The sequence below is a fragment of the Penaeus chinensis genome, chromosome 6, assembly GCF_019202785.1.
Source record: "Penaeus chinensis breed Huanghai No. 1 chromosome 6, ASM1920278v2, whole genome shotgun sequence".
Classification (NCBI taxonomy): domain Eukaryota; kingdom Metazoa; phylum Arthropoda; class Malacostraca; order Decapoda; family Penaeidae; genus Penaeus; species Penaeus chinensis.
The window spans coordinates 26,759,068-26,775,119 of record NC_061824.1 but is presented as its reverse complement, the minus strand read 5'-3'; the positions used below and the strand labels follow the sequence as shown (position 1 = coordinate 26,775,119).

The 16,052-nt window shown below is 34.0% G+C and overlaps 1 protein-coding gene across 1 annotated transcript in view; it reads left to right on the top strand.

Annotated features, from left to right (window-relative positions):
• The window catches only part of LOC125026571 (transmembrane protein 62-like), a 29,151-nt gene extending 14,211 nt beyond the window's left edge, over positions 1-14,940 (top strand). Inside the window, exons 12-16 of the mRNA XM_047615099.1 lie at positions 11,130-11,248; positions 11,799-11,854; positions 12,463-12,550; positions 13,267-13,400; positions 13,758-14,940. Coding sequence (XP_047471055.1) covers positions 11,130-11,248; positions 11,799-11,854; positions 12,463-12,550; positions 13,267-13,400; positions 13,758-13,866 — 506 coding nt within the window. The 3' untranslated portion in view covers positions 13,867-14,940. The remainder of the gene's footprint in view (positions 1-11,129; positions 11,249-11,798; positions 11,855-12,462; positions 12,551-13,266; positions 13,401-13,757) is intronic.
• The last annotated feature ends 1,112 nt before the right edge of the window (positions 14,941-16,052 follow it).

Here is a 16,052-nt window from a genome sequence, read left to right as displayed (position 1 = left end):
AGTCATACTAATTTTGCTTGTTTTACATGTTTTTCAATTTCATATATTCTGTTTGGAATGTCTCTGTAATAGATTTAAGTTTTGGTCAAAATGTTTTAGAACAAATAGATATACTGACAGTAGCTTTACAAAACTCTCATATCTTATCATTAACAAAATATAATTGGAATGGGTTATCAAATAGAAGAGAAGTACAAAATGATCATACTATGGAACACTTTTTAAAAAAGTTCATTGCAATATGAATGATTAAATATTTTGTACAATTGGAATGTTAACTCTTTGGATCCGGATGATGTGACTATCACATCTTAAAATTTTTTGGCCAAGTGGCCAGGGTGAAAGGAACATGCCCCTATGAGAATTTTGGCTGAAGGCTGGGGTGATGGGAATGACTTGCCATGAGTGCACAAATCTCTTGGAGGGTGATTAGACTCAGTGGGCATTTAGGAAGGGGCACTTGCATTATTCCTATCTGTAAGGAGTGTGGAATGTACCATCTGTGAGCCATGATTAGAAAAGTGACAGCTCTATGGAGGACACTATTTCCATACCCATGATCCTGTTTCTGCCTACCGTGACTGACAACACAGGTTGTATTACAGACAAATATTAAGAAAAAAATTAAGAATGACAAAAATAACAAAATTTTACTTTTTGTTATTATTATTGCACCACATTATGAACTACCTAGAGAGATGATATGGCAGTAAAAAATGCTTAAGCAAAAAATGAGATAATAACATTGCAAAGGGGAGGCAAGGAGTCTTGAGACTGCACATGATTGTGCGTGGGTGGGTCACTCAAGTAAGGCGTATGGATATTGGGCCACAATCAGACAGTGAAGCACTTGGATCCAAGGGGTTAAGAGATTAATCTCAAGATTAAAAGGCATCTGTGCAAGTTATGATACTGCATGCTGATGACTGTGTTCTGCAAAAGTCTTGTAATAAACTAAATAATAAATAGAATAACAATATTGATCCCAGATTTAGAGAACTGCCTATTTCCTTGTAGTTATCTTCCTTTAAAAATTTACTTGGGGATATACAATGAATGTTAAGCGAGTCTGTCTATGATGGGTAAAAAAAATCCCTGAGAATTATGAACTCTGGAGATTTCTGGCAATGGACAGACACTGGGCGCGGGAGTCCACTACATCTAGCCGAACGTCCCGCTCCAAGTGCTCTGGTGTCTTACCATGTGTACCCCGCTGACCGAGTGTTTTTTTATAAACCTACGTGAAGAAAAACTTGGCTGTGATCAGGGTTCATGAATCCAAGGTACTTTCCTGTATTGTCAACAATTTTTACACATATTTATCCCCTTCTGGAGCTAAAGTATAACATTATATTTTGACATTACCTAATGAAATTTGTCAAAGAAAGATGAAAGTGTCTTACAATAACAAATTCCTCCCAATGTGTAGGTTTTATGATGAAAAAGATAAAGAAAATCTAAAAATCATCAACCAATTTTTCATGTTTTATTCATTCATCATGTGGTATATATGATTCAATTTTGACATAAACTTCATAGAAATAATTTAGGGTTTGACAATAATGCCTGAGCAGTAGTGAGTCTCTATCTTGAAAAATATACAAACACGACTTGTTTGATCCGATGGGTAGGTCGACCGCATAGTCCCTGCGGCCACATGGGGGCTTCCCATGAGTTTTCATGTTTGTGTGACCCAGTAGGACTTTGCGTACAGCAAAGATTTTACTCTTTTAAGCTCATTGAAGCCCAAACAATCAAGAAAATGCATTATAGTAATAATATAGCTACATCTAAATAGATATAAATGACTGAAGATTATAGATGGTAAAAATCTTACATAAATTGTCAAATACCTCTATAAACTTGTTTGATATAGGCCTGTAAATAATCGGTTTGTGTTATTACATCAAGAAAGAAGCATTCATGGAAAACAAACCTGTGAGTTTATTTCAAAATGTGAACGCTTCCGAAATGGTTATTTCCAATGAATAAAGTAGCAATTCAAGGTCACTAGGTAACTACGAACTGCTTGTTACTCTAACCGTTTCTGGTTATCTCTGCACTTTTGTATACATATGCACGTATGTACACACATTTACAGACATGTATACATATTTACACATACGTGTGCACACATTTACATACACATATATGCACATTTACGTTCACAATTATGTATACACGTTTTTATATTCATGTGCATATATGTCTACACATATGTAGAAAACACGAATACAGTTATTGAGTCAAGCAATAAATGCATTTATGCATGCATCATGTTGCTGAAGATAGCATATACGGAGATACCATTTTAGTTTATACTGTAACTCGGGAACCAGTTAAGACTTCTTCATGTAACAAATGGCATTTGAAAAAGAAATGTGTGTATTTTTATTGTTGATTAGATAATGGATTTTCATGGAAGTAGTGATTCAGAAAATGAATTGAAAGATTCACAATTTTCATCTTTTTTTTCCTTAAACCGAATTTTTCAAGCTTCTGTACAGCTATTCTCAAACAGTTTACATCTGATGTAAGATTTGTTTATAACTTTGGAAAGCTAATGGAAAAGTGCAGAAATTGACGTTGGGAATTTTTTATTTTTGCTTCCATTTGTATTTGGCAAATTAAAAAAAAATTTCCCTTTATACATGGCTTCTCCTTTGTCCAGAGACTTACTCATGTGAACACATAGATACATGCACATGTACACACACATTTATGCACACATTTACCCACATGTACTCAGATAAGTACACATTTGCAAATGTATGTACACATTCATGTTTGTGCATATGTGTACACATGTACACATAATGTGAGCTTCTTTTTTTTTCAACTAAGGCAAATTTCGAAAAAAGCTTGTGTCAATCTTTGGATTTTATTGATGTTTATGCTGATTTTTTCCTTTGCAAAGTATGCAACAGTGTGGGCCAATAGCAGTATGCAAGAGACGTATGTTGGGGAAAAAAGTTATTTGAGGGGGGCATCTCCCCCCTTTGGGGAATTTCCACAAATTTTGTACCAAAGATGTGGAATGCTAAAATGAGCAATAAGATAGTTTTGTTTTTATTAGTATTTAATAAATTTACCCTTCATCACCCCCTGTTTTTACCCTACCCCCACCACTTTGAGGGACGGTCCTATTAAGGGCCAACAAAGATACATACCTGGCTTTCCAGGTTGCTAAAATCTGATATTACTTAGTTTATTTCATTAAAATTTAAATGTTTACATGGGTCATAACAAAGTATATGCGTCCAAACATTAATCATGGACTGTTACAGTCAGTTGTACAATTTTAGTTTAGTTTTTAAAATATAAGAGGTCTACTTTGTCACAACATCTTATACCTGATTATTACTCTTATGAAGTAAAAGTTATTTATGAATTTTCCATCCATCGTACAATAATCTTCATATCAACAATAATAATAATATCAATATTAATAGCATGAATAATAAAATCCCAGAAACTCAAGGAAAGGGAAAATGAACTATGATCATATAGGCTTCTAATTGGCTGAACACTTGTGCTGCCCTCTATGTACGAACAAATTTCACAAAAGAAAGCAATAGGCAGTGTGATTACCCTGCAGCATTGGGTATCATGTATAAGTCACTTCATGATAGTCAGAATTTTGCAGGCTAATAATTCTTACTAACTGCAAATGGTAATAAAATATCAGGAACAGTAAAGTGTGAACAATTTTTTTTTTGTATATTATCACCAAAGAGAGGACACTTTTTTATTATTTTTTTAAAATTTATATTTCTTGCATCAGCTATTTTATATATTCACTCTGATATTCTAAACATACATATGTAACTGTAACACCACTTTTGCCTTTGGTTAGAATTTCAAACTATTATGACAGAGTAAAAACAGTAATTGACTATAAATATCTTTCAGTAGATGTTTATAGTCATTTCCAAAAAAAATAATGCAAGCTAATTGTGATGTTTCAAGACCCTAGTCATGTAGCTAGAGGTAAAGTAAAATTGGTTCAAAAATATATCAAAGTTCAAGCTTACAAGTTATAGTTATCATTATTATTGTAGTTATTGTTATTATTATAACCATTATTATTATAGTTATTATTATTATTATAGTTATTATTATTATTATTTTAATTATTATTGTTGTTGTTGTTGCTATTGTTCTTATTTCTCCTCCACCTGATCCCTTGCTTGTTGGTTGTGGGAGGCTTAGGAGACAGAGACTGGGGATCACCCCTACCTTTGACTTCAGCCCTCACCTCAACTAATTTAATTTTGCATGGTCTTTTCTTCTCCCCCTTTCCTTTTCCTTCTCTTCATCGTCCCCTTCGTCTGTCGACTTCCTAAGGTGTGAGATCCATGCTGAAAGGATGAAGGGCTGGCTTTGTGTCAGTCATGAACAGCCTCTGTGATCCATGGGCATAGGATTCCCTTGGTTAATCACCTAGTCCTTACCCCTCATGGGGACCCTGAGGAGGCTCACCATGGCCAATAATGAAGATTTATTACCTTAATTATGGATATTAATGCTCTCCCCTTTATCAACTAGCCTATCTAAATTTGATTTAATTGGTTTCCAGACCCCTGCCTCTCCTTTAACCATGCTCTGACCACTGATACTAATACTCTCTCCTTGATGTTTGCTGTCAACTCCATCAATTCCGTATCATCACTCTGGTCATTACTCAACCTTCAGAATACACTCCTTTCTCACGTCCAACATCCTCCACTCCATCATCTACTGCACAGTCTTCTTCATTGTCTGCCCTCACCCCTTTATTACTACTATTTATCCTTATTATCCTCTCTCTATATCTTCCGACCCATTCCCCCTATACTCCCACCATACTCTGACAATACCCTTCTCTTCCAAGTATCTCCAAAAACAAATAGGCAAAGTTTCCTTTTGCAATTGTTCTGATTGTTCACGCCTTGTCACATATCGATCTCTTCGCCATCAATGTCAGAAATGTTGATGTTTTGGCCACCCAGTTAAACATTGTCGCTCCACAGCCACTGTCCTCTATGTACCCAACCTTTCAAATTGCTCTGCTCAGTCATGTGTGTGCCAATTGTGGTGGCTCCCATAATGTATTTTATAGGAGCTGTACTGCCTATTAAGCTCAAATCTGAGATAGCAGTTCTCAGATTCAAACTAGGCCTCACTCTATGTGAGGCTAGACAAAAAGCATGCCAACAAGGTTATTCTCTTTCTACCTATTCCAAAACTGTACTTCACTCTGCTCCCTTCCTATCTTCTCAAGAAGTCTCGGTATCTCCTCCAGTATCTTTTCCCTCTACCCTGAATCATCCTATCTCTGCTCGTTCTCTCCCCAGGTCAAATTCCTTTTCCAGTCTAAGTCCAGATACTCCAGTCTCTACCACTTCCTTGGTGCCTACCCCTCCTCCTTCTCACTCTACCTGTCACACCAGATAATCTAAATGAGCCACTCCATCTTCTCTTATGCTTACATCTCCCTCTACTCCTTGGACATCTATTCCCTCTTTTCCTCCACATAAGAAAACCTTTGTTTCTCAGACCTCCCAGCAACTTTCCTCCAGAAACTCTTGAAGACATCCAAAAGTTCATAAACAAGACTCAAGAGAATGATCCACTCCCTCATCAACCCTCTAATCCCTTCATTCCTAATTGCTCTACATTCAAAATATCTCCATGTCCATCACCATTCCCTCTTCCTTCCTCATTATCTTTACCACCTAGATGCTTACTTGACTTCCTTTGGTCACAACAATGTCTATCTCCAGTTCCCTCCCCTCCTGACATTCTTCCCGATAATTCACCACCTTCCCCTTTTCAACCTTTGACATTTAACACATCTTATCCTGATCATAAACTCATTTCTACTCTTTCCACCACAATACTTTACCATGGTGCCTGTGATGTGTAGCACATTTATTTCTTCTAACCATTAACCATTGTTTTTAGTCTTTTTATTTTTTGGTTATTAATGTTAGTATGACTATTACTTTTACTATTATTATTTACAATATTAACATTATTATTATCATCATTGTATTTTTTATTATTATATTTAAGTTTGTTATGAGTATTGTTGTTACTGTTATTATTATTATTATTATTATTATTATTATTATTATTATTATTATTATTGTTATTGTTAGTATTACTATTATTTTATTTTTATTATTGTTATCATTGTTATTGTTAATGTTATGGTTACCACCACCACTATCACCACCATTAATTTCTTCTATTGTTAAAGTTAGTTAATTATTTATTTTTGACAAGGGAATTTTTGCAGACATAGTATACATTTATATGCTTTATTTTGAATATACTTCATAGTGATCTTTGTTTTTTTTTCTTCTCTCTTTTTGTTAGTGTAAGACCTCATCAGGGTTAGTTATTATATATATTTAATTTGTTTTTGTAAGTGTGATTTCTTATAAGTGATAGTTTAATTTTCCTAACTAAATGTCCCTTTTTATTTACATACAGTCAATTGTTTCAGACGGCCTTGTCATGTAACCATTTTGTTGACTTATGTATCTGACGTTTTTCTTCTTTTTTATTACAAGGTGAAAGTGAATACATATAATTGTTCAATTTCTGTCTCAAGTTAAATTTTTGTTTTTTATTTTGTTTGTTGAGAAGTGCACCCTAACAAAACCTATCACCATCACAGTATTTTGTGGTGTCTATAATTGTGAAGGAGTTTTGGTATTACTAGACACTGAACACTGAGAATATACATCCTGCCCTTATCTCTTTTATGCTTCCTGGATTACATGGTATGCATTAAATTTTCTAGCATGATGCATATAATCCACAATTACCTCTTGGTTTCGTACACATTTTCCATTTGATAACCAACTGTGGATTCATTTATGCTTCATAATGAAGAGCCTTATGTTTTGAAAATATTATCATAGGTGCATCATTATATTCTGGTTGATGGGACAATTCATAGATGTTTTTGAGTTTTGCTTATTATTCATTAGATGTGTGCTTGCTCATGCATAACAGTACCTATACTCTGAGGTGTTTATATTAATGAAGATGTACAATGATTTATATTGATGAAGAGGTACCACATGTTAGCCAAAAGTCTTTTTTCATATATTTTAATCTTTTGTAGATGTTAATAAAAATGTCTATAGCATTGATATGTATGTAAATTGGCTCTTGTGGATTACACACAGATTCAGATATGCTTTGAATAAAAATGAGAGATCATAATTTTTTTGATATCTCCAAGACAATTTTTAATACTTAACCTGTTGGATCAGGGTGATGTGACAATCACGTCATTAAAAAATCCAGGTCGAGGGGTGGATGACATGAACATGCCATCACAGGAAAATCTGGCTATAGGCAGGGTGATGTGAACCTGCTGTTGTGAGCATTACTGCTGAAGTCCACAAACATATTTAGAGGTTAATTATACTCATTTGGCGATTTTTCTTTATTCCCATCGATGTGTGAGTGTGGAATGAAATGACCATCATAGGTGCCTGTAAGAGCGCTGGCTCCATCTAGGACACCATTTCCATGCTTAGCATCGTATTCCTGTGAGTGGCAATACAGGTTTTACAGAAAATTGAATATTTTGTAAAATTAAATAAAAAAAAAAGACAAAAGTAACAGTGTTATATAGTTTAATTTTTCTTGTACTGAATTGTAGACTACCTTGAGAGATTATTAGATTCTGTGCATAGAAAAAAAAGCTATTACCATCTGGACAATGCAAATCAAATGAAAATATGGAAATTGGAAAATGGCCAAAAAGCTAAAAATGCTTATGTGTAAAAAGAGTAAATAACTTTGCAAGTAGGAGGTACATGTTCATGTGAGCCCAACCTACAAGCAGCCACCTGGCAGAGCGGCTGCTCACATAAGCCAAATGCCTGGATTTTTGGTGATTTGATTGCCGTGACGCATCTGGATCGAATGGGTTAACTCCACTTAGTATGGTGATCCAGTCATTGGATACTCTTGACTTCCATTTCTAGATGAGTGTTATATAAAACAGGGAAGGAATAGGAACAGTATATTTTGACAGTAGTGAGCCTTTTTCATTGCCATGTTATAGAAAATAATAAGATTGTTGCTGAGGAACTTTGCACTACATACTTTGCAGTTTTAGGTGAGAAGGCAGACAATGATGTTTCTGTGATGTATAAAAGAACTCCATATAATCATCAACATTACTATAATATCTACCACATTTCCTTGAGTGAGAGAGGTACAGCATAACATAGTAGAATAACAGCTTTATTTAGTATAGTTTAGCTTTTCATAGTTTGAGTAGGCTGACATCAGTTATCCAAGAGGTCTTTTGATGATTGCAAAGGATGTTGAGTATTATCATACACTTTGTTGAGTATGTAGAGGGGAAAATCATTTGGGATTTAGAGGGAAATCTTAGCAGAAAATTCATGTGAATTTTGACATATTCCCACTGTATATACAGTACTTAACCCCTTCCCGACGGGTCACGTCTCTGGACGTCATAACAAACTGCTCAAAATGTGGCGTGCAGCCAAAGCACTCCGAGGCAGTGATTTGGCTTGATGTACCGAACTCCCACGCTCAAAGTCGGCGCGCTGCCATTGACCACCAGAGCGTAGGTGACTGATTGAGTCCTGTTGAGAATTTGCCATTTGTGGTATGAGGGAATTTGACACCTTCCCTCTTCCTGTTATCAATTCATTGTCAAATCCTTCTTTTTCATTGACAAATGATATTGCGTATGTTTTAGAGATACCACTTCAGCTTTGCTCCATATTTAGATTTATGTGATATTTTTTTGGAATTAACAAAATTCAGTACAGTCAGTATTAGTACAATTTAAATTTTGCTCAAGAAAATATGGCCTGTAGCAATTAATAATGAAATCCATAAAAGTGATTACATAAAAACACTTTGCCTACCTATTTAATCTAATGAAAAGTGCCTATAACACTAGTGAACCTTCCACATCCTGTAGTAAAACAATGGGACCATGGGTTTTGTTTTAGTTACTCTCACCACCATTTTAATTGACATTAGTTGCATAAGCACCAGCTTAACTGAAGGCCTTTTTGCATGCTCTAGCTCCTTGATTAACAATATATTCAAAATTATTGGCAACACCACCAAGTTCTCCAAAGTTACCAAAGCTTATTTCACTTCCATTATCAAAGTTTTTTTGTATACATTTTCATCCAATGTATGGGGGAATTTCACAGTACTGTTTCCTTTTGTCTACAGAGATATCAAATGATCATTCACACCTGTAAGAAAAGATTTTAAGTATGTTGATAATTAAATTACTGGATCTGGTTCTTGTCAAAAAAAAAAATAGAAAATAGAAATAGAAAAAAATGGCTGAGAAACAGATGATGGGGATATCTCACCATGAGTGCACAAAGCACTTGGAGGAAATTGATTCCGCAGGCAATCAAGAAGGTTTTTTTTTTTAAAGCTTCATTAGGATTTTCAACAGACCATGAGGGTGGAGCCATGCCTGGTAGAAGGCTGTCTCCAGGGCGGACGCTGTGGTCACATGCAGGAATGTATTCTTGCCTTCAGTTACCAGCAGTGCAGGGTGTGTTTGGGAGAAATGAATGATGCAAAAATATAGAAAAATAGTATAAAAATACTTAGTTATATAAAAATACTAGTTTGTAAAGTATCTGATGAGATAATATGGAGTCTGTTCAACAAAAATTGTCTGTTACTATCTTGATACAGCCACTCAAGTAACCCTAATGATTGGATTTTGGTCTACACTCAAAATCCAGGCACCCAATTCCAATATTGGGAGGACACTATGTGATTTCAAGTGCCATTCTATAGAATGATGTTACAGTGCAACCATATTCATTACTTTGTCACACAGAGCAGGCAACATTAATATCCATTCATCTGGAAGCTGCTATAGCTTATTTTTTTTTTATTTTTTAGCTTAATTTTTTTTTTTTTTTTTTTTTTTTTGTTCATTCATTCATTTGCTGAAGAAATCACATCACTGCAAAATTACCAGCTTTGCACTATGTGATTTGTGTTTACAAATTCAGTTATGGAATTGAAGCACAATGAATATATATATTTTTTCATTAACTGATATTTTTTCTCTAACCCATTGCTGCCGGTGAAAATTAATAAAAAATGGGGAAAATGCTGTGCTCATTTTTTATATTTTTTGTGAAATGTCTCTACACATAGATGGCACTGCTAGTGCTTTGCCTTACCTGATTTCACCTTTCCTTGAATTGGCGGGAAAATGCATTTTTTACTAGTGCTATGAATATTGATGGTGTTATTTTTATTATAAACACTATAATTACTTTAATGTTATAAACATTAGTAACAGCATAATAAGATTAAGTAAAATATTTTTGTAAATCAAAGAAAAGGGTAAACGGACGAGACAGGCAGTACTCAACTGGCTCATTGGTTGAGTGTAGCCATCTATGTGTAAAAACAATTAAACAAGTAAACTCGCAGTGGGCATGGCATGGATGTATGTGACATGCCCGTCGACAATGGGTTAAGAAAACTTCAATAATTTGTACATTTTTGGTATTATGGTACAATTGTTATATAAACGTAGAGAGCTCTGTTTGTTCATGAATTATTGACTTTTATAAATAGAGAGACTGGGTAGATAATTGCAAAATAATTGTAAGGAAAGTAAGTTGACTTACATTCATAATTTCAGATTGTGATTCCCATGGAGCCTGCCTTACTTTATTATACTAAGTACATTGTGAGAAAAATTTGAAGGGAAAGGGGCTGGCTGTTTGTACCCTGAGATTGTTTAGTAATTTAAACTTTTCTTTTGGGTCTGGCTCTGTGAACAATAGAGAGGACTTAGAGTTGATTTTATAGAGGTGTCAGTTATGGATCTGAAGGATATCTCCTGATGACTTCATAGTTTGTTTTCCTACTTAAAACTTAATCCTGATCTAGAAGGTCTATACTCAAAATATTGGAACACAGAAATCACAATGATGCAAAAGCATAGACAGTATTTTCGATATTAAGTTATCTGGAGGAAGGTTGAACACATGTTTCAATACTGTATGGTATACTGCATAAATGTTATCATATTACTTATATGGTTTGCATACAATATATATTCACATACACATTCCTTACAGGACCCTGGTTTGTTGGGGAAGTAATTGAAGACCATATTGGTGTGGTATTTGCATGGGGGACCTTTGTCAACAGAAGTTACCTACCTGGGTCTCTCACTTATGCCTATGGATTTTTTCAGGTAAGGCACTATTATCAGTGATTGTTAATGAACATGATATGTGCCTAGTTATTAACCCAATGCTGATGGGCATGATGTGTACATACATGCTATGCTATGTGAGTTACTTGTTTGATTGTTTTAACACATAGATGGCTACACTTTGAACTAAGTCACCAATGAGCCAGTTCCGAGTACTGCCTGTCTTGCCCGTTTACCCTTTTCTTTGATTTACGAAAATATTTTACGTTATCTTATTTTGCTGTTACAAATGTTTATAACATTATAGTAATTATATTGTTTACAATAAAATAACACTATTGATATTCATAACACTAGTAAAAAATACGTTTTTCCTGCCAATTCAAATCATGTGATGTCACAAGGTCTACTAATTGACTTCCTTGTGGTTAAGCACTAGCAGAGCCATTTCACAAAAATATAGAAAATTACAGCATTTTCTCCATTTTTTATTAATTTTCCCCAGCAGCATTGGGTTAAGAAATATGTATGATATATGTGATTCAAAATAACAAGTTTTATCGAGATTTATTTTTATTGTTCATTTCAGATGGTGGTCTTTCAAGTACCACTCATTATGGCAGTTTCCCATTGCATTGATCTAAGGTAAATTACATTGGTTGTTAGAACACCTTGCACATAATGAAGAGAAGTCTCTATTAGATAAGTCCTCATCCTAACTATACCTCATCCTAACTAAACAGGAGATACCTGCTCATTTGTTAACAAATATTTTTATGCAATGAATGTGTTGAATTTGAGTATAGATCTGGCTTTGGAGAGTAGGGGAAATATATGCAGAGCTAAGAGCTAATATTCAAATTCCATCTTTAAAGCTGGTCATTACTTATGAATAATTAGGATGACAGTGTCACCATGAAGAAATGTGGAAAATATCATTATTGGTAATGTTTTTTCTTGTCTTCATTCTTATCATTTAGTTTTGTTACCCTTTTCTTAATACTAAAAATTACTTTCAAAAGTGGTCAGGAATATTATCCCATGTTTTGGAAATCTTTGAAGATTTCTATATCTTTAAATGAATGTAAAACTTTTCTTGTGTGGTTTTCATGTAATTGAGATATTGGGAAAATGAGCTCTGGTTCAGCAGGGATTTATAATTATTATCATTCATACTTGTGCACACATAGTAAGATACAGAATGTGATTTTTACATCACAGGTTATACTTATATATGTATTTGATTTTTTCAGATTCCGGTCACTCTATATTAGTCCCATCTGTAGTTTCCCCCAGTACCTTTGGCGACATATTTGTTTGCTGATAATTATCACAAGTCAGGTAGGACTATTTTGAAATTTGTGTTTCAGAAGCAGCTTTAATACATTTCCATTCTGATGTGGTTATTGAGATAAATCATATAATAAATTCCTTAGGAGGTTCACTTAATTTTCCAAACATTCTTTCATCATGGGAGGACACATTTAATATGTGCAGATTTTGAACAGCCAGTTTTTGTGGAAAGTATTGATTGTTTATCTAAACAATCAGTAATTTTATCATTTACTGAAACCTATAGTTTGTAAAATTTAGTTTATGAAATAATATGATGTGGAAATTTGTCTTGTTCTTTTCATATTATTATTGTATAGTGTGTCCTAAATCTTGGCGGTTTAAAAGTAGCATTTTTGCAATGGTATTGATAGTGTGAGCGTAGAATTGACAATAAGTATTAATTAGTGGTAGTGTGACTTGATAAAACATAATGAAAAAAAAAAATGTAGTTACTGAAATATATAATTGGGATATGAAGAAAACAAAAGAATACATTTCCAGCATGTTGCTGAAAAAATTGTCTAATTGTACCCTTTTTCACTTAAGTCTGTAAGAGATTCTGATGATCATGTGAATTTATAGGTTATTTTAGATACAAAATAGTTCTTTGAGAAAGCATATAATTTTACTTGTAGCTATATTGCCATCTTATAGCAAACCTAGAAACTGTAGATATTTCATTGGAAATGAAATGCCTAATTGGTGTTACTTTACTTTTTCAGATGATCTCGGCTTACTTCTTCTGGTTGGCATATGGCACAATGGCACTCCTCCTGGGCCCCTTGCGCACATGGTCAGCAATTGTTGGACTAGTTTTGTGGTACCAGGCAGCCACTGCACATAAGAGCCTTCTCAGGTGAATTGATAAATTTGCCTTTTATTGTTAGTGTTTAGATCTTATATGTGTAAACTTGAAATGATTTCTCTGAAAGATTCAACATCAGAAGAAGTGTTACTTGTAAGTTCCTTAACTTTTGATTTTGTGTATATCTGCTAGTACACATGATGGTGGGCAGATACAAAGTATATGGTAATTCATTCCATGAGTGCTTCATTTAGATATATTTACAATGTGGCATCTTGGTGGCAGTAATAGAGAACTTACCTGAGCTGAAGTAGATTGTTTTTGTGAATATATATAGGTATCCATGGATTTTGATTTGAATATCTGTAAGGGAAGTCAGTAAATCACATTTCTTATTGTTGATTTCAGAGAAGCAGCTCAGATATGGATCCCAAGACAGCAGAACGTGGAAGCAGAGGAGAATGACTTTACCAAAAGTGCTGGAAGTGTTGATGATGTTACACAGAGCTCTCTTTGACTTCAGCATTTATCTTTCTGTTTTCTCAAGGTTTCATAAGGTATATGTCATTATATTTACATAAAGTGGATAGCTTTAATTTGCTATTGATACAGATTCCATTGCAGTGCCAAAAAGGAAACCTTAGAGAAATATTTGTTTTCAGAGGATTGGTGTATGTTGCAAATGTTATCACTACAGGATATTTGTCAGATACAGATTCTATACTTCAGTAACTCTTGAATAGCCAAGATGAAATATCTGTAATTGTATGAAATATATATCAAGTTTCATAAGAGAACTGTAAATGCAAGTCATTGTAAAATGTTTTTGGTACTTGTTGGAATAACTCAGAAGAGGCTGTTACTTCTTTCAGAGTTAATACATTTCTGTCTAAGAAAGATTTAACTGAATATCTTGATACCATGATATTTGTTTGTTTCAGCATATTGTTGAGAATGAGAATTAATATTTACAAAGGAATATTCTTACTCAATATTTTACTTATTTTTAAGTAGTACTGTATATGATGCTACTCAAAATCCTTGACAGTATGTTAAAGAAAAAAAAAAAATCGGTATTCTATAAATTTAACACTTCCGAAAATCAGTATAACATGCTAAATTATTATTATTATTATTATTATTATTATTATTATTATTGTTGCATTTTTTTTAATTTATTAATTTTTACATTTTTTTTAATTTTTACATTTTTTAAATTTTTTTCCTAAACCCCTTGGATGTAGGTGACGTGACCATCACGTCACGAAAAAATCCGGGTTGAGAGGTAGGGGACGTGAACATCCCATGATGGGAAAATCTGTCTGTTGTAAGTGTTGCGGCTGAAGGTCAAGGTGATGGAAAAGACTCACCACAAGTGCACAAACCTATTGGTTTATTTTAATCATTTGGTGATTTTGCATTATTCCTATTAATGTATGAGTGTGGAATGAAATGTCCATGAGCAGTGACTGGAAGAGCACCAGCTCCATGGAGGACACCATTTCCATTCTCAGATGGTATTCCTAACGCTGTGAGTGGTGACACAGGGATGTTATGTAAAAATGTTAAAAATGATAAAAGTAACATAGTGTTACATAGTTTTATTTTTCTATTACCATCTGGATAATGAAAATGGCTAAAAACAATTAAAAAAGCTAAAACCACTTATGCATAAAAAAGAGTAAATCATTTTGCAAATAGGAGACATAGAGTCTTGTCACTGCAGCAGAGCAGCCACTCACGTAAGCCTGATGTCCGTTTTTTGGTGATTTGATTGCTGTGATGCAACCAGATCCAATGGGTTAAGCAACTTATAAGTGTAAAACTTACACTGAAAGCTTATGATAGCAAGATTATGGTATATTTGATTCAACCATAGTATGAAGCCAGAGTGCTTTCTGTAGAATATGATTGTCTATCAAAGGCAGAGAGGTGACTGAGGACAGTGAGTCAGTCATTTTTTTTTAAGTTATTTATATTTTTTATCTAATTACATATGAAATTTATCACTTATTTATTTATGTGTCTGTTTACATTTTTAGCTACTGCTCCCGGTGGTTGAATGCTCTTTAAGCTCTGTATTTTCAGATGCTTTTGTGCTCCTTTTTCAGTTTTGCCTTCTTCTCTTCCCATCTTCCTCCTTTTCTTCTGTTCACCCTCTTGCCCAATCCATGTTGTTCTCTTCATCATTTTTCCTTTTTACTTTATTTATTTATCCTTTTTTAATCAATTTGTCTGTTATTTGATACATGTCAGCTTAATTATGGAAGAGCTTTCATCCCCTTCTCGACGGGTCACATCTAGATGTCATAACAAACTGCTCGAAATGTGGCGTGCCGAAGTGGTACGAGGCGGAGATTTGGCTTGATGTACCGAACTCCCGCACTCAAAGTCGGCGCGTTGCCATTGATCACCAGAGCGTAGTTTTTTTTTTAGTTTTCTTCACCCGTCACCAAGGGGTTAAACTCAAAAATTTATTGAATACTGCTTAATACACTTTAAAATTCTTCTCTTTTTTCATAATTGACATGGTATGCATGAATACTAATCTCCAAGTCTTGAGGATTGTGATTTGAAAGTAATTGTGATTATTAAACTAACATTCCAAACGTGATAATATATTAGAGGAGAGATAATAGTGTTCAAAATATGTAAGAGCTATGTCTCAATCAAATACTGAATATTCATCCAAACAATTAAGAA